This window comes from Mesoplodon mirus (genome assembly GCF_964341445.2).
Source record: "Mesoplodon mirus genome assembly, chromosome: X".
NCBI lineage: Eukaryota > Metazoa > Chordata > Mammalia > Artiodactyla > Ziphiidae > Mesoplodon > Mesoplodon mirus.
Window position 1 is genome coordinate 87,121,529 of NC_138981.1, and position 20,553 is coordinate 87,142,081.

The following is a 20,553-nucleotide window of genomic DNA, read 5'->3' on the forward strand; positions in this document are numbered from 1 at the left end:
TATAGAAAAGCACAGGAAATAATATAGCTGAAGTACATACCCACTGCCCAGTTTTAACAGATATTATTAACATTTTTCTATATTTGTTTCAGATCTCCTTTTCAAAAGAGGTAAAGTTTTACACATACAGTCCTATCTCCTCATGCCAACAATCCCTCCCCTCCTCAGTCTCTCTCAATAGGTAACCACTATCTTAAAGTTGGTCTATATCATTTCCTCTATGCTTCTCTTCTTTTACTAGATATGCATGTACCCATAAACAGTATTATGTACTACTGTCATTTTTCTAATTTTATGAAAATGGAATCAGTCTATTCATATCCTTTTCAACTTTTTATAACTCAATTATTATGTAAGATTTGCCCATATTGATACCTATAGCTCTAGTTCATTCATATTACATGCTGCATAATATTCCACTCCATATGCTACCCATCAAGTCCCCTACTGAAGGCAGTTATGTTTGTTTATTTTGCTATCAGAAGCATTTCTGCACTGAACATATGTAAACATATCTCCTAATATAATGTCCAAGAGTTTCTTTAAAGTAGACACCTAGATATGGACTATTTGGCTTATAAGGTATGAGAGTTTTCAGCTTTAATAGGTATTATAAAATTTTTCTCCAAAGATGTTGAAGCAAGCAACTATATTCCAATAAAAATTAATTAAAAAAAGATGTTGAAGCAGTTTACAACTCCAAATGTAGCATATATGAGTGATTTGTCTTCCTATATTCTCCTGAAGTGTTAAGTGGTGTTAGATTTCAATTTTTGCGAGCATGATGGTTTTGATAAGGTAGTTCATTATCACTTTAACTTGCATTTCCCATATGATCACTTCTGAAGTTAAGTATCTCTTCTATAGCCTGTTTATAACACTTTCCCATTTTTCTATTGGGTTGTTTCTTGTTCTAATTGATATATAGTTCTTTATATATTCTAGATACTAATCCTTTGTTAGTTATATCGGTTATAAATAGCACTCAATCTGTGGCTTGTCTTTTAACTTTATAATGAGTTTTTTGTCATATAAATTTTCCCTACCAGGTATCATGGCATATTTTAAAGCTATACTAATAAGGTGAAATTATCATAGAGACAGGCTAACAAAGCAATACAATAAAACATAATGACATTATAAATATATATATATATATGTATATGAAAATTAACATGATAGAGATGCCACTACAAATCAGTGAGGCAAGGATGGACTGTTTAAATAAATATTGCTGGTATACCTGGCTATCTGTATGGAAAATAATGTTACCACCCTCCATATGTGAAAATCAATACCAGATGGATCAAACACTTTAACCTAAAAAATAAAACTTTTAAAAGTATTAGAAGAAAACAGACAGAAATATCTATATGACAAAAGAACAAAGAATGGTTTCTTAAACATGTAAGTATAAATACAAAAGGAAATATTAATAAGTGCAACCTCATTAAAATTCAAAACTTCTGCAGTACTGTCCTATTTTACATGTACAATAAATACTATGCTGAGATAGTCTGACACTATTAACCAAGCTGTATACTAAAGAGAAAAAAAAATCACCTTTTCAAGTAGGATATTTGCACAGAAGTGCTTTCAAATATATGGAAAGTCATGTATAATTTTGATTTGATTATTTAACAAGCTTAAGTACCAAACTTACAGATGGCGCTGAAATTTAAATTAAAAAATATGCTACAACATTACATAACATAATGCTTTATAGCCATTAAACTATTATAGAAAAGTAAAAAGATGTAATGATAGGACAAAGTGTTCAGAATATGTTCTTATATGAAAGAGCAAGTGCAAAACAACATACAATTCTCTTTTGTAAAAATATGTGTGTTTAGAAAGCATACTGGAATCATATAAACTAAATAGAAGTTAATTAAATGATGCTTACTTACAAGCAACAGAATTATGATTGATTCATATTTTCTTATATTTTTGTATATTTTCTACACTGAATAGTACTTCATAAGCCCATAAAAGTGATTTTTCAAATTTAAATTCAAATGGTCCCAACCACAGTTATCACAGAGCCCCTTGATTATGTGTCTCTCTTTATTAACGCTAAATCTTTGAGCTTCGGGGTCCCAGGATATGCTAGGCACAATCACATACCTGATTTCACTTAATTCTCACAAGTATAGTAAGAGAGATCTTATGCCCCCATTTTGCAGGGTCAAGAAACATGCTCAGAGAGGTAAAGTGACTTGCCCAGGGTTTCACAACAATGGTGGAGTTAAGACTTGAACCTACGTCCTCTCAATCCACGGCCAACACAATTTCACTATCTGTAATTACAGTAATTGAATCCCAATCAACATAAGGGCTGAAATATGGTTTCCAATAAGATGAGCAATGGGCAAAACAAGATGAGGTGTTTAAAAAAGTAGAACTGGCACTGTATGTCTTTTAAGTAAATGTATCTAGTACTTTTGTTAACACGGATACCAGATATGAAAATAAATCCAATAGTTCATAATATGATGTAAAAATGGGAGACAACACTAAAAGAAAGGAAAGAACACTGGATATGAAATTAGAAGAAATCATTTTTAAGCTTAGTCATGCCAAGATTAGCTATGCAGAATCACTATCCCTCTGGGTTTCAGTTTTCTAATCAATAAACTAAAGAAGTAAGGACATTAAACATTCCTCTTTTAACTCTAGAATTCTATGGTACTGTGCTTAAAAACATGTAGCTAAATCAAGTGCAAGACTAGTTCATTTTGTTTTTATCCTTCATTTACTGTAAAGGAAAACTCTGGAGTTCAATAATATCCCTTGATTCACATTAACTATTTCCTACTCAAGCTTTATAAAACTCCCCTTATATTTACTACAAGGACACGAAGGATATAGTGGCTTGATAGATACAAATGGAGGCAGAATGATGTGAAGAAAAGAAAACATGCTTTGGAGTCAAAATGACTAAGTTTAAACCTGAATTCTCCAAACTTAAGCTAGTAAGTTACTGTACCTCTCTGAGCCAGGCTCCTCATCCATCAAAGGGAAATAATACACAGGATTCTCATAAGAATCAAAAACAGATAATATATGAAGTTTATCTGCTATATTTAAAAACCTATTTTAGATTCTATTCCCATTATTTTTAACCTACCTCATAATGTGAAATCCTTTGTGATTCAAACTGCAGCACTACTCCACATATATTACAAAAATTATCTGTAAAAAGTTCAGTCTTTTCCTGTTCTTTCCAAGTCATATCTATGAATAAAATAAAGGGTAATGAGACTACATATCACATAAATGAATATTTAGAAGTATCATTTTCATTCTTCAACTACATATTGTTTTATATACCACCTCAAACCTGAGTGCTTGTGAGGCTACAGTAAAAGCTTTTTGCTTATTGAGTATGCAATTTAATATGAGCATAGTAAATATGCCTCTAATGTAGGATATAGCAAGAGTTATTTATTTAACATGATAAGCCTAGGCAATACCATTCCAAACGAAAAGTTATGGGGGTACCAGTAACTTCATGAGCTTCGTAGACTGATTTGGGGCACCAATAATGAGCGGCAGGATTAAAAAACCAAGCCTTGGAATTTGTGTTTTACAGTAGACAATCCTTAAAAAGGCATTGTTATAAGACTGTCACTTATCTGGAGCTGTGGTTCCAATGTTATCTAAAAATCACACGGAACCACAAAAAAACTTTGCCCATAGTAGGCAAACATTTTCCATTGTTGTATGAACATTAGTAGACTCATCTGGCCAAACAAGTCTCACAGAATCCCCCAAAGCTATAAAGTAATGTTCATATAATAACATCTAGAAGTGTTATTTCTAAATGTTTCTCACTGTAATAAATAACATATGCCAAAACTTTCTGAATTTACACTTGAGGTCCACGCTTCTATCTAAACTTCTTAACAGCTGCAATGTATTCCCCCCCAAATTTATTAACGCATCTATAAGGTATAAATCTCAAAACATCAAAATTTTGCTTGCTATTTGGCTATTTAAATGAATAAGCTGACACCACACATACTTTCACAGAGAAAGGCCAATGATATATTAAATGGATAAAAAGTTGTAGAATAAATACAATACATCCATTTCCAACACTAACAAAAATTAAATATACATCACATATAAAAAATATGGAAAGATATAAATTAAATTTAAAAGTGATTAACTTTGGGAAGCGGGGCTAGAAAAGGAAGAAAGGGAGAACATTTAACATTTTATTTTCTGTACAACTGTTTTCTTTCAATTTTTGCAAGAAGTATGTAGGACTTTCTATTTAAAGAACCTTTAGAGGTATTTATTTTAAAAGTTATGTTGGATATCTGCAACTAAGCTTTGTTTTCAGTACCACTGTATGGACTAAAAATGCTTACTTAAATTGCATGTTCAAGATAATAATAACTGTAACTAGGAACATGTCAAAAACAAGGTGATGAACACTTAAAAATTTATCCCTATAATATATAGTATCCTCTCTGAATTATTTTTAGGTTGTTTTAAAATATATGATTTCTCTAACTTTGACTCTTAAAGTCAGCAAGGTAGAGAGTTTAACTAAAATGTATTTCAGGACTTCCCTTGTTTCAGAATTAACTACTATATGCAATCTGAGCATAGTGATAAGATATTGAACTTCCTATTAAATTCTTTAATAATAAGTATATATTATCATTTGGTGGCAATATAACTTGTTACAGAGGGAAAGTTTCCATTAAGAAGACAAAAGGAAACTACTAATTTAGAGGTTCAACAATTCCTAAAATTTAACACTCATTTATTTCCTAGATCAACCTTTAATTCCAGATTTCCCCACTTCTAATAGTCAAAGTTTGACACTGACACTCAAGTTGGGAAATATGAAGGCTAAGTTTTTTTTTGTGTGTGTGGTATGCGGGCCTCTCACTGTCGTGGCCTCTCCCATTGTGGAGCACAGGCTCCGGACGCGCAGGCTCAGCGGCCACGGCTCACGGGCCCAGCCTCTCCGCGACACGTGGGATCTTCCCAGACCGGGGCACGAACCTGTGTACCCTGCATTGGCAGGCGGACTCTCAACCACTGCGCCACCAGGGAAGCCCAAGGCTAAGTATTTTAACCTAGCCTTTCATTACTGGTGACCCAGATAAATTTCCATGAAGTCCATGAAGTTACTGGTACCCCTACAACTTTTCCTTTAGAATGGTATTGCCTAGACTTATTGCCTCTGACTCATTTTCTCAAACAAGATCTTGGTCTGTTTTTCTTTATTAAATGGCATAATATTCCAGACTCAAAATCTCAGCCATTCTGCTCCCCAGCAAATCACTGTTTCATGTCAATTCTAGCTTATAACGTTATTTGATATCCATCTCTTCCTTTTAATTCCCCATAACACTACCCAAGTTCAGGCCCTCAATGTCTTGCACGTCATTTAGCTTTATTGGTATTTACTGAGGTTAGTTTCAAAGTACTATGGTACACATTTTGGAAAGAGATAAGAAAAAAGGAAGAGCACTTATTGAAGGCCCTCTATGTGTAAACAAGATAATAGCTTACCCCTTTAGTTCTTTAAACAAGTCTGCAAGGTAAGCAATATTTCCCACATCTGGAAGGTTAGGAAATTAGGATTCCCTGAAATCTGAATAACTTGTCACATGTGTATTTGTTGGAGCAGAACTTTGTTTTACCTTGACATTTTTCCATTATAAATACATGACTGCTCCACATATTGGAAATGACACAGCAAGTGAATAACTCCTAATCTCAAGGAATTTACAATTTAGTAAGGGAGATGTGTATAGAAAGAACCATGGGGACTTCACTGGTGGGCCAGTGGTGAGAACTCCACACTCCCAATGCAGGGGCCTGGGTTCAATCCCTGCTGGGGGAACTAGATCCCACATTCCACAACTAAGAGTTCGCATGCCACAACTGAAAGATCCTGCATGCTGCAAAGAAGATCCTGCAGGCCACAATTAAGATTCTGCGTGCAGCAACGAAGATCCCACGTGCCACAACTAAAGATCCCCGTGCCGCAACTGAGACCTGGTGCAGGTAAATTAATTAATTATTTTAAAAAAGAACTATGATTCCAAGATCAAAATGTCGTAAGTGATATAAGACATAAGGTACAGTGGATTCCTGCTGAGGAGTTTGGGAAAAGCTTTCTAGAGGTGAACAGGTTTTGAACTAAGCTTTAAAAGATGAATAAAATTCAGATAAAAAGAGTGGAATAAAGGTACCTGGGGGTACACAAGAATATGAAAGGCAATAATTGAAAGCGTGGAATGAAGCCAAATCATAATTGGCTTCATTAGGGCATTTGGACTTAATTCTGCATTCAAAAAAGGAAAAAAAGTGATTAAAAAGGGATATAAGAGGAGCTTCAAGATGACGGAAGAGTAAGATGCGGAGATCACCTTCCTCTTCAAAAATACATCAGAAATATATCTACATGTGGAACAAGTCCTACAGAACACCTACTGAACGCTGGCAGAACACCTCAGACCTCCCAAAAGGCAAGGAACTGCCCACGTACCTGGGTAGGGCAAGAGAAAAAAGAAAAAAACAGAGATAAAATAATAGGGACAGGACCTGCACCACTGGGAGGGAGCTGTGAAGGACGAAAGGTTTCCACACACTAGGAAGGCCGTTCACGGGCAGAGACTGCGGATGGCATGGTGGGGGAGCTTCGGAGCCACGGAGGACAGCGCAGCAACAGGGGTGCGGAGACAAGCATGAGACGCTAAGGCTGCTGCTGCAGCCAACAAGAAGCCTGTGTGCAAGCACCAGTCACTATCACCTCCCATACCAGGAGCCTGTGCAGCCCACCACTGCCAGGGTCCCGTAATCCAGGGACAATTTCCCCAGGAGAACGCACGGCGTGCCTCAGGCTGGTGCAATGTCACGGGGGCCTCTGCTGCCGCAGGCTCGCCCCACATCTGTACCCCTCTCTACCCTCGGCCTGAGTGAGCCAGAGCCCCCGAATCAGCTGCTCCTTTAACCCTGTCCTGTCTGAGCGAAGAACAGAAGCCCTCAGGTGACCTACACACAGAGGAGGGGCCAAATTCAAACCTGAACCCCGGGAGCTGTGCTAACAAGGAAGAGAAAGGGAAATTTCTCCCAGCAGCCTCAGGAGCAGCAGATTAAATTTCCACAATCAACTTGATGTACCCTGCATGTGTGGAATACCTGAATAGACAATGAATCATCCCAATTTGAGGAGGTGGACTTTGGGAGCAATGATATGTATATTTTTCCTCCCTTTTTCTCTTTTTGTGAGTATGTATGTGTATGCTTCTGTGTGTGATTATTGTCTGTAGAGCTTTGCTTTTACCACTTGTCCTAGGGTTCTGTCTCTCCGTTTTTCTTTTTTCATTACTTAAGTTTTTTTTCTCAATAATTATTTTTTTAATTTGTTTTATTTCATTTTTTATTTATTTTACTTTATTTTATTTTATCTTCTTCTTTCTCTCTTTCTTTTCTCCCTTTTATTCTGAGCAGCGTGGAGGACAGGCTCTTGGTGCTCCACCCAGGTGTCAGTGCTGGGCCACTGAGGTGGGAGAACCAAGTTCAGGAAACTGGTCCAAAAGAGACCTCCCAGCTTCACGTAATATCAAATGGAAAAAATCTCCCAGAGATCTCCATCTCAATGTCAAGACCCAGCTCCACTCAATGACTAGAAAGCTACAGTGCTGGACACCCTATGACAAACAACTAGCAAGACAGGAACACAACACTATCCATTAGCACAGAGGCTGCCTAAAATCATAATAAGGCCACAGAAACCCCAACACACACCACTAGACGTGGACCTGCCGAGCAGAGAGACAAGATCCAGCCTCATCCACCAGAACACAGGCACTAGTCCCCTCTACCAGGAAGCCTAAACAACCCACTAAACCAACTTAGCCACTGGGGACAGACACCAAAAACAATGGAAACTACGACCTGCAGCCTGTGAAAAGGAGACCCCAAACACAGTAAGTTAAGCAAAATGAAAAGACAAAGAAACACACAGCAGATGAAGGAGCAAGGCAAAAACCCACCAGATCTAACAAATGAAGAGGAAATAGGCAGTGTACCTGAAAAGAATTCAGAATAATGATAGCAAAGATGATCCAAAATATTGGAGATAAAATGGAGAATATATAAGAAACATTTAACAAGGACGTAGAAGAACTAAAGAGCAAACCAACAGTGATGAACAACACAATAAATGAAATTAAAAATTCTCTAGAAGGGATCAATAGCAGAATAACTGAGGCAGAAGCACGGATAAGTGACCTGGAAGATAAAATAGTGGAAATAACTACTGCAGAGCAGAATAAAGAAAAAAAAATGAAAAGAATTGAGGACAGTCTCAGAGATCTCTGGGACAACATTAAAGGCACCAACATTCGACTTACAGGGGTCCCAGAAGAAGAAGAGAAAAAGAAAGGGACTGAGAATATATTTGAAGAGATTATAGTTGAAAACTTCCCCATTATGGAAAAGGAAATAGTTAATCAAGTCCAGGAAGCACAGAGAGTCACATACAGGATAAATCCAAGGAGAAACACACCAAGACACATGTTAATCAAACTATCAAAAATTAAATACAAAGAACAAATATAAAAAGCAGCAAGGGAAGAACAACAAGTAACACATAAGGGAATCCCCAAAAGGTTAAAAGCTGATCTTTCAGCAGAAACTCTGCAAGCCAGAAGGGAGAGTCAGGACATATTTAAAGTGATGAAGGGGAAAACACTGCAACCAAGATTACTCCACCCAGCAAGGATCTCATTCAGAATGATAGAGAAATTAAAACCTTTACAGACAAGCAAAAGCTAAGAGAATACAGCACCACCAAACCAGGTTTACAACAAATGCTAAAGGAACTTCTCTAGGCAGGAAACACAACAGAAGGAAAAGACCTACAATAATAAATACAAAACAATTAAGAAAGTGGTGATAGGAACATCAATATCAATAATTACCTTAAATGTAAACAGATTAAATGCTGCAACCAAAAGACATAGATTGGCTGAATGGATACAAAAATAATACCCGTATATATGCTGTCTACAAGTGAACCACTTCAGACCTAGGGACACATACAGACTGAAAGTGAGGGGATGAAAAAGGATATTCCATGCAAATGGAAATCAAAACAAATCTGGGTAGCAATTCTCATATTAGACAAAATAGACTTTAAAACAAAGACTATTACAAGAGACAAAGAAGTACACTACATAATGATCAAGGGATCAATCTAAGAAGAAGATATAACAATTGTAAATATTTATGCACCCAACATAGGAGCACCTCAATACATAAGGCAAATACTAACAGCCATAAAAAGGGAAATCAACAGTAACACAATCATAGTAGGGGACTTTAACACCCCACTTTCACCAACGGAAAGATCATCCAAAATGAAAATAAATAAGGAAACATAAGCTTTAAATGATACATTAAACAAGATGGACTTAGTTGATATTTAGAGGACATTCCGTCCCAAAACAACAGAATACACATTCTTCTCAAGTGCTCATGGAACATCCTACAGGACAGAACATACCTTGGGTCACAAAGCAAGCCCTGGTAATTTTAAGAAAATTGAAATTGTATCAAGTATCTTTTCCAACCACAACACTATGAGACTAGATATCAATTACAGGAAAAAATCTGTAAAATATACAAACATATGGAGGCTAAACAACACACTACTTAATAACCAAGAGATCACTGAAGATATCAAAGAGGAAATAAAATAATACCTATAAACAAATGACAATGAAAACACGATGACCCCAAACCTATGGTATGCAGCAAAAGCAGTTCTAAGAGGGAAGTTTATAGCAATACAATCCTACCTTAAGAAACAAGAAACATCTCAAATAAAAAACCTAACCTTACACCTAAAGCAATTAGAGAAAGTAGAACAAAATACCCCAGAGTTGGGGCTTCTCTGATGGTGCAGTGGTTGAGAGTCTGCCTGCTGATGCAGGGGACATGGGTTCATGCCCTGGTCCAGGAAGATACCGCATGCTGCAGAGTGGCTAGGCCCATGAACCATGGCCAATGAGCCTACGTGTCCGAGCCTGTGCTCCGCAATGAGAGAGGCCAAAACAGTGAGAGGCCCGCGTACCGCAAAACAAAAGCATAAACAAAAACAAAAGCAAAAATCCCCAAAGTTAGCAGAAGGAAAGAAATCATAAAGATCAGATCAGAAATAAATTTAAAAAGAAATGAAGGAAACGATGGCAAAGATCAAGAAAACTAAAAGCTGGTTCTTTGAGAAGATAAACAAAATGGATAAACCATTAGCCAGACTTATCAAGAAAAAAAGGGAGAAGACTCAAATCAATAGAATTAGAAATGAAAAAGCAGAAGTAACAACTGACACTGCAGAAATACAAAGGATCATGAGAGATTACTACAAGCAACTATATGCCAATAAAATGGACATCTTGGAAGAAATGGACAAATTCTTAGAAATGCACACGCTTACGAGACTGAACCAGGAAGAAATAGAAAATATGAACAGACCAATCACAAGCACTGAAATTGAAACTGTGATTAAAAATCTTCCAACAGGGGCTTCCCTGGTGGTGCAGTGGTTGAGAGACTGCCTGCCGATGCAGGGGACATGGGTTTGTGCCACTGTCCACGAAGATCCCACATGCCGTGGATCGGCTAGGCCCGTGAGCCATGGCCACTGAGCCTGCGTGTCTGAAGCCTGTGCTCTGCAATGGGAGAGGCCACAACAGTGAGAGGCCCACGTACCGCAAAAAAAAAAAAAAAAAAAAAAATCTTCCAACAAACAAAAGCCCAGGACCAGATGGCTTCAGAGGCGAATTCTATCAAACATTTAGAAAAGAGCCAACAGCTATCCTTCTCAAACTCTTCCAAAATATAGCAGAGGGAGGAACACTCCCAAACTCATTCTATGAGGCCACCATCACTGTGGTACCAAAACCAGACAAAAATGTCAAAAAGAAAGAAAACCACAGGCCAATATCACTGATGAACACAAATGCAAAAATCCTCAACAAAATACTAGCAACCAAAATCCAACAGCACATTAAAAGGATCATACACCATGATCAACTGGGGTTTATCCCAAGAATGCAAGGATTCTTCAATATATGCAAATCAATCAATGTGATACACCATATTAACAAATTGAAGGAGAAAATCCATATGATCCTCTCAATCAATGCAGAGAAAGCTTTTGACAAAATTCAACACCCATTTATGATAAAAACCCTCCAGAAAGTAGGCATAGTGGGAACATTCCTCAACATAATAAAGGCCATATATGACAAACACACAGCGAACATCTTCCTCAATTGTGAAAAAATGAAACTTTTTCCACTAAGATCAGGAACAAGACAAGGTTGCCCAATCTCACCACTCTTATTCAACATACTTTTGGAAGTTTTAGCCACAGCAATCAGAGAAGAAAAATAAATAAAAGGAATCCAAACTGGAAAAGAAGAAATAAAGCTGTCACTGTTTGCAGATGACATGATACTATACGTAGAGAATCCTAAAGCTGCTACCAGAAAACTACTAGAGCTAATCAATGAATTTGGTAAAGTATTAAGATACAAAATTCATGCACAGAAATCTCCTGCATTCCTATACACTAATGATGAAAAATCTGAAAGTGAAATTAAGAAAACACTCCCATTTACCTTTGCAACAAAAAGAATAAAATATCTAGGAATAAAGCTACTTAAGGAGACAAAAGACATGTATGCAAAAAATTATAAGACACTGATGAAGAAAATTATAGTTGATATAAATAGATGGAGAGGTACACTATGTTCTTGGATTGGAAAAACCAACATTATGAAAGTGACTCTACTACCCAAAGCAATCTACAGATTCAATGCAATCCCTATCAAACTACCACTGGCATTTTTCACAGAAGTTGAACAAAAAATTTCACAATTTTTATGGAAACACAAAAGTCCTCGAATAGCCAAAGCCATCTTGAGAATGAAAAACGGAGCTGGAGGAAGCAGGCTCCCTGACTTCAGACTATACTACAAAGCTACAGTAATCAAGGCAGTATGGTACTGCACAGAAACAGAAATATAGATCAAAGGAACAGGACAGAAAGCCCAGAGGTAAACCTATGCACATATGGTCACCTTATCTTTGATAAAGGAGGCAAGAATATACAGTGGAGAAAAGACAGCCTCTTCTACAAGTGGTGCTGGGAAAACTGGACAGCTACATGTAAAAGAATGAAATTAGAACACTCCCTAACACCATAAACAAAAAAAACTCAAAATGGATTAAAGACCTAAATGTAAGGCCAGAAACTATCAAACTCTTAGAGGAAAACATAGGCAGAACACTCTATGACATAAATCACAACAAGATCCTTTTTGACCCACCTCCTAGAGAAATGGAAATAAAAACAAAAATAAACAAATGGGAGCTAATGAAACTTCAAAGCTTTTGCACAGCAAAGGAAACCATAAACAAGACGAAAAGACAACCCTCAGAATGGGAGAAAATATTTCCAAATGAAGCAACTGACAAAGGATTAATCTACAAAATTTACAAGCAGCTCATGCAGCTCAATATCAAAAAATCAAACAATCCAGTCCAAAAATGGGCAGAAGACCTAAATAGACATTTCTGCAAAGAAGATACAGATTGCCAACAAACACATGAAAGAATGTTCAACATCATTAATCATTAGAGAAATGCAAATCAAAACTACAATGAGATATCATCTCACACTGGTCAGAATGTCCATCATTAAAAAATCTACAAAGAATAAATGCTGGAGAGGGTGTAGAGAAAAGGGAACACTCTTGCACTGCTGGTGGGAATGTGAATTGGTACAGCCACTATGGAGAACAGTATGGAGATTCCTTAAAAATCTAAAAATAGAACTATCACACGACCCAGGAATCCCACTACTGAGCATATACCCTGAGAAAACCGTAATTCAAAAAGTGTCATGTACCAAAATGTTCACTGCAGCACTACTTACAATAGCCATGTCATGGAAGCAACCTAAATGCCCATCAACAGACGAACGGATAAAGAAGTTGTGGTACATATATACAATGGAATATTTCTCAGCCATAAAAAAGAACGAAATCGAGTCATATGTTGAGACATGGATGGTTCTAGAGACTGTCATACATAGTGAAGTAAGTCAGAAAAAGAAAAATAAATATCGTATATTAATGCATGTATGTGAAAATGGTACAGATGAACCAGTTTGCAGGGCAGAAGTTGAGACACAGATGTGGAGAACAGATGTGTGGACACCAAGGGGGGAAAACCGTGGTGGGGTGGGGATGGTGGTGTGCTGAATTGGGTGATTGGGATTGACATGTGTACACTGATGTGTATAAAATTGATGACCAATAAGAAGCTGCAGTATAAAAAACAAAGAAAAACAACTAATACTAAACTTTCTTTGGGTCATTTGTATGGAAATACATTAATATAAATGTTTCAGACATTACATGAAATTTCTAAAAATCTTATATGTTCTGGCATAATGTTGTAAGTCATAATTCCAGTTATTACTTTCAAATGTATATCTCAGAAATAACTAAATATCCTTGTCAGTTGCATTATTATGAACTTTCATCAAGTCTTTAACCGTGGTCATTTTTAAGTCTTTTGTCATTTACAGACAGTTCTGGGTGTACCCTGATGCTTTCACAAAAATGTTCCTATAAAAGGGTTTCATCTTCAAGGTAGTCATGGAAAAGACTCTGACAAGTACAGATTTCTGGTAACTGACTATACTGCTGAAGTGAATGAATAAGCATTTTCAAAACTCTAATGGAAAACTAATGAATTCATAAAAGTGCTAACAAAAGACCAAGATGAAAAAAAATTAATTACATGGGACTGAGTGAACTGATGAGGATGATTATAATTTTTGTGACTTTCTGTTTGATTAAAAAAAAATCCCACAAGGACTCAGAGGCAAAAAATATGGAAATCAATTTTCACTGCAAAGTAAAGAGCTGTTATAGTGGAGGATTACTGGACTGAATGGCAATATTATGACATAGTATGAGTGTGTTTCATGTTTGGTAATTGCAATCATTGTTGCTTTTGTTGTGGTCATCCATTTACAATGCTTGGTGTCAGTTTATTTATCTCTTGTAAAAATAAAATACGGTGAAAAATAAAACCTATGATTTTGATTTTAAAATTTTAATTATTTTGCCCTTTTTATAAAATCTTCAGTCTATGAGCGAATGAATGTATGTTTCATAGTAGTTTAAAATACTTCATGTGACATTGGAAGATTGTCGCAATTTGGAAAGCAAAGCAAGTATGCCAGTAAGTGCTCAATCAATAAGAAATGTTGTTTATTAGATAACTGCTAAGAATACATTTTATAAATTAACCCATATAATGCTTTATCAGTATTACGGTCTATCTGATGATTGTTAAATATGCCAACAACTTCAAGTGCTAAATAAATTGCTTCAGTCTGGAAAAAAAAATAATTCTAACAGTTGGCTAATTATTCTTCCTTAGTACTAACATTAGATGTATAATATAACGTGTCTTAGTGTGCCTATAGTATTTGAAACACCATGGGCAAAGTACAGATTTACAATAAACGATGGTGCAGCCTTGATAGTTTAGGAGTCTGGCTAGTTACCCTTAAAACTGCTTTTTCCCCAATTATTTTTTTATTTTATAACTTTACTATCAAGCACTACTATTGAGCTCTATAATATAGCTGTGTCCAGTTCGCCTGTATATTCTGGGCACTGAACCAAGTGCCTGGCACAGGTGCATGTGTGCCTGCGCACGTGCACACACACACAGGTGTTCAATAAATGATTCCTGAATAAATGAAGGAAAGGCTATTAACTACGTTTTCTTATGCTGCACTTGAACTTTACTGAATAACATCAAGACTAAGGAAAGTCTTGTTAGGTAATGGCTGTGCAAACAGATCATTAACTAAATTAAATGCCAGCATGTCCTCCAATCTAAAACAGAATCCATTTAATAATTTCTTTTTCTTAAAAGGAAGAGGGAAATAAACAAGAGGGTTTTTATTTTTGTTTTGATTTTTACTATGATCACATGACAACATCAATACTGGATGAAAATTCAGTTTTGAGCCATTAGTTTTGAAAAACTTCACTGAATGAAATATGTAGGGTCCCTCAAAATCTCGTGACTCCCCTTGCCATGAATTTGGGGTAGGTATGTGCTTTCTTCATGTGTGTTCACTTGGCATTTCTTTTATTTGTTGATTGTTTTTAAGTTGATTGCCCAATTTCCCACTTGTAAACTTTCAGAGTTTCTAATCTTCCCTGCTTGGCAATCTCTAATCTCCACTGATATTTGCTCATTACCAACCCCAAGACAGATGAAATCCTCAGGAATGCTGACTACAGTTGAAAATGGATCAGCAAATGCTTTATCAAACAACTTTTAATGGTCCTATCTGGAGTGGATTTGTAATAATCTGAATCTTGACAATTTCCTGCCACCTGTTAGAGCCATCTCCTAACTAGGACTTAAAAAAATAAACAAGCAAAAGACATTGGCACACCACCAAGAAACATTTTTCTCTCTTCTCTTTTAGCCACTATCATAACTGGTAACCATTTATGGCCTTTATAAATATCTAAATAAAAATATTTTGAGCCCTAATAGTGTTTTGGACAGTGTACTATATCAAATATGCATCATTTGTTAGGTGAAAATTTAAGAGTTTTGGTTTGGACTGAACAGTTAATGAAGGATATTTACCCAAAATGAAATGGTAAGAGATAATTTTTAGGTAGCAGTTATATTTGGTTTCTCATATCCTCGTAAATTGTCTCAACACTAACAACACAGATTTCATTACTCACTGAATGTCAGGTCATAACTCTCAATGAAGGTTTCTATGGCTTATGAATCACTGTTCTAGTGCACAGCCATGGAAATGCCATCGAAAGATTATCAATGCAGAACTGCAAAATCATGGTTCATGCTTTCAGATCTGAAATCAACCTCGAGTTTGGCTACTCCAATACCTCTGTTTCAAAAATGTCAAGACCCAAATCCTGGAAGCTTGGGATCTGTTCAGGGTCAGAAAAATCTAGCAGATAAACTAACAACAGAAGCTAGATTCACTACACCAGACCCCTATTCAAAGGCTCTCCTCATTTTTACCAGCTAGCAGTAGTACAGACAGGGTATTGCTGCTACTTTCTGAATTTATATCTCTTAAAGCCATTAATACTTGCATATCAAAGATAATGCAACCAAGCCAGTCACAGAGCCAGGCAAAAAGCCATTTTTCTATAAGATGCTGGTCCTAAACCTTACTGTGAAAAGGCCATGAGAGCTAAACTGAATTGTGATCTTCACCCCTGAAAAACTGTTCCCTCCTTCCTGCTGGTTATAGACAGAAACTTTGGTATAAAAACAAAAAATCCAGGAGATTTCATACTTTCATCCCAGAACAACTGTACAAATGCAGCCTGACTGAATGTACTACATAGAGTCTTTCAAACGTTGCCTTCAGTAAGAGAGTTAATAAATTTAAAAAACATCATGTTACAGTGTATTTCTAACTTCCATATTTAGTAAGTGCCATTTATGTAATGTGCATATGACAAATATTGTAAGGGATTTTTTTTTTACTGCTTTGCCATTCCTCCAAAGTGAAAGGTGTCAAAGGTTATGGGATATATAATTTAAGAATGTGAAGAGAAAATTATTTTTATGGGATAATTTTAATGCAGTGTCCTCCTAAGAAAAAGTAATTTACATTATTTTACTCTATTTTGGCGTCCACGGTCTTTCACTTTGGAGGCAAATTAGCAGCATATGGTAACACAGAATATACTGAAAATTAATTATGAACTTTACGATGGCAAAATGCTTTACTGAGATCTTCTAGGGTGGACTTGGTCTCAACCACCTAAGAAGCATTTCCAAAACTGCTTTAAAACACATTTCAATGACAAATTTTACAGTTTGCTATTAGTAGGCTGTTTACAAGTATATAATATACTTTGTGTGAACTAAATACCACTTCTACTGAAATAGTCAAGAAATATCTTTTTATGTTAGGAGTAATACCTGTTGGTAGGTACAAAAGCACTTATTAAAACCAAAACCACCTTAAAGATGGGCACGAAAACCTTGCTTTGTAAGGTCACACCCTCAAATAGCCAAAGAAAATTCTGAAATCTGTTCTTCTGCCTCTCTTCTTTCCTCAGTACAACCCCCTCCACCAGACCCTAGGATCCTAAAATCCAACCGATCCTACCTTAAAGCTCAATATACACTCTAACCTCCCCAAACGTCTCATGTTGTCTCTCCTTACGTATACTACTGCAAGTTTCTACACTGCGGGATGCTGAATTTCCCCAAAGGGAGATTTCCTCCCTCTCATTTCTTTGGCCTTTTCTCTCTCATCTCTTGCCCCTTCTCTCCGTCAGTCCCCCTTCCCTTTCCCTGACCTTCTAGTTTCGCCACACTTTTCTACCTTGCCTCCTCAGCTTTCACCAAATGACATCTCAGCTTCCTACAGAGAACACTAAAGCACCCTGACTGGGAGAGAAATTATGTGGTATTTTTTTTCCCTTCGAACTCCTGCCTTGTGAATACCTGCAGTTCCTTTTCCTGGGGCCATCCTTTTCGGGGCATGGGGAGGTAGGGAAGCCCCTCTCTGCTTCGTCCCTCTGGCACATTAGGGGCTAGAACTGCGGGGCGGGGCGGGGCGAGGTTGGCCTTTACTGCGCCACAGCAGGTGGGGGGTGGGGCGCTAACGAACCGCGCCCAGTCCGATCTCGGACTGACTGAACTGAGGCAGCGAAGAAGATGGGGCCGCCCCCACACGCCGGGACGGGAACTCACCTTCTCTGAGGCAAGGGCGGGTGTCTACTTTAAAACTACTGCCCCCCCTCCCCGCCGCCGCCATAGTGGAGCCGCCAAAGCCGCCGCCGCCGTCGCCGCAGCCACCGGCAGGCGGGCAGGCAGGGGTGGAGGTGGCGGAGGAGGCAGGCACAACCGCTGCCACTGCCACCGCCGCCGCCGCCGCCGCCGCGCAGGCGGTGTAGGAGGAGGAGGAGGCGGCAGAGACGGTAGCTTCCTTAGAGGAAGACTCCGCCGCCAGCGGTGTGGCTGTACTCCGCGCCGCCGCCATCGCAGCGAGGCGCGGACAATTGCACTTCATCTCTCTCCAGTTAAGTTCCTTTGTCTCCGCCTCCTTCTTAGCCCCGCCCCCTTGCCCCTCTTCTCTCTTTGGCTCAAGCCTCGTTCTCGCTCCTTCTCTCCACCAATAGGAACGCTTCAGATCCGCGGGCCACCCCTCCCCTCCCCCCACGGCTCGGCGTCACCCGCCTCCCTTTGGAGGGGAAGCAGCGGTGACCAAGGGCAAAGGGCAAAAAGCGCGGGATGTAAAAGCACGTGGGCCTCACACAGTGAAGCTTCTTCCGTTGGAGGAGCTAATCTAAATCCAATTTAAGGGGAAAAAATGTCTGGAAAACAATTTATTCCACCCCCAAAATATCTCTAAAATATATCTTCTCCTGCCTTTCTTACAGCCCTCAGTGAACAGAAATAAGCAGAAGCCTTGGTCATGAAGTGTTTCATCGTGGGCCCTAAGGTCCTGCTTAACTATGGATCTACCCATCTAAATTACAATAAAAACCTGGGAATCCAGTACCCAACCAAAAAACTAGAATATTACTTACAATTTGAATCTCCTCACCATCTTTTCCCCAACTTCCAAAGAAACCAATATCTTGATTTATATTATTATTTCCATACCCCTTTTACATACATTCTAGCACATACATGTGTGCCTAAACCATGTTGTTTAGTTTTTTTTCAAATTTAACAAAAATTTATATATTTTTCTAGGTAGCATTTTGGAGCTTGTTTCTTTCACTAAAATTTTGTTTCTGAGGTTCATCCATATAGCTGTAGTTCACTCACTGTCAATGCTGTACAATATCCATCCATTTCTCTGTTGATGGGTATGTGTCATGGTGCATCTGTGCAAAAGTTTCTCTTGGGTATGCTCTCCTTTCCAGGCTCACTTCCATTGCCCTATTTCAAGTACTCATCATCTCTTGCCAGAACTATGACATCTGTCCCACTGGTCTCCTTTTCTCTGATCTCAAACCCTCCAATCTTTCCATATTGCTGCCATTTATCACTAGCTCACCTTTGCTTGTTAGACAGTCAAAGGACACACCTTTGCACTATTAGTCCCCCCTCTTACTTCCTTATCTCATCCCCTTCCACTGCCCCCACCTCCCGACACTTCTTTTACTTTATTATTTAGCTATATTAAATCTTCTTACAGATTCCTATAAAAACTGTTATTTCATGATGTAATGCTATTGTATACATTGCTCCTTCTTCCTGAAATGCCCCTTTCCCCACATTAGGCACCTTCCTACTGAATCCTTATACACCCCTGGAAACCCAAATAATACATCACTTCTTCCAGGTAACATGCCCTGTCCCTGCTTAGACTCAATTCCGCCCTCCTCTGTGCTACACCTATATCTTGTGCACATTTTTATTGTGTGCCTCTCTTGTCCATAGCCTGGGACCATTTTGAGATAAAAGACAGTTTGTTTTATTTCTGACTTCTCATGGTCCAGCACAGTAAAGTCCTAGGGCAAAGGTCAAAAACCAGTGGTCCCCAAGCCTAGGTCCCTAAGTCCTTAGGTCTGGTCCACAGATATGTTTTAACTGCACAATTATTTATTTACTTGCCTGTCAACATTTGAAAGGTGCATTTCATACAAAAGAAAAAAGTCTCTTAAAAGCATTTGAAGATTTGGCAGTATTGGTTGTGTATGCCTGACTGGCAACAACTGGCTGGAGCTGAATAGCAAATTCAGAGACTTGGAGTGCTAGGCTCTTAAGGACATTTTCTAATGCTGTTTTTGTGGTTCAATAATTTACCCAAGATTACCTGAGTCATTAGGTGGTTTCTCTAATGTTCTTTCCTGTCCTTCTCTAAGTTAGTGCAGCATTCACTCATCAAAGAAACTACTGGAAAGATCATGCACAAGAAATATTCCACTGAAATAGCCAGTAGGACAAGGTAAGCATAAAAAGGAGTGCTACTTTATTCCTTCCAATATGCGAGGGGGAATCCCTCAAAAGCATTGTTTCTGAAAATCCGAATCACAGTCTGCTGTATAAGAACCATTCAGTCAGAATCTCCTGGGAGTGTGCATCACTCAGGATTCAGTCAGCAAAAGAGAAACTGCACTAGGTATTTCAAACAGAAATGATTTAATATAGGGAATCAGGTATTTTTTAAAAATCAGAAAGGTTAGAGGACTAAAACTCAGAGGACTTTTCCAAATACTGTCAGCTAGTATTGGATAGCCTTTCCATCCCCTTCTATGCTCTCCCCTGTGTTGCAGAAGCTGGAAGCCTATGAATTACATTTCCCAGACTTTTTGGCCAGCAGGATTCTGAATATGGTTTAGGTCTCACCAATGGTAAGCATTTTAGAATAGAATGGAGATAAAAGCCATTCTTTACATGCACTCCAACAGATACAAAACATGAGTTTTTGTGGTGGCCTTAACATTC

General features: G+C 38.0%; 1 protein-coding gene across 1 annotated transcript in view; it reads right to left on the minus strand.

Annotated features, from left to right (window-relative positions):
- Positions 1–18,133, minus strand: part of ZMAT1 (zinc finger matrin-type 1) — a gene marked incomplete at its 5' end in the record, with an annotated part of 33,447 nt that extends 15,314 nt beyond the window's left edge. The window contains 2 exons of the mRNA XM_082610224.1: positions 3,131–3,237; positions 17,845–18,133. Of these exons, the coding sequence (XP_082466350.1) occupies positions 3,131–3,237; positions 17,845–18,133 (396 nt within the window). The remainder of the gene's footprint in view (positions 1–3,130; positions 3,238–17,844) is intronic.
- Positions 18,134–20,553: the final 2,420 nt, after the last annotated feature.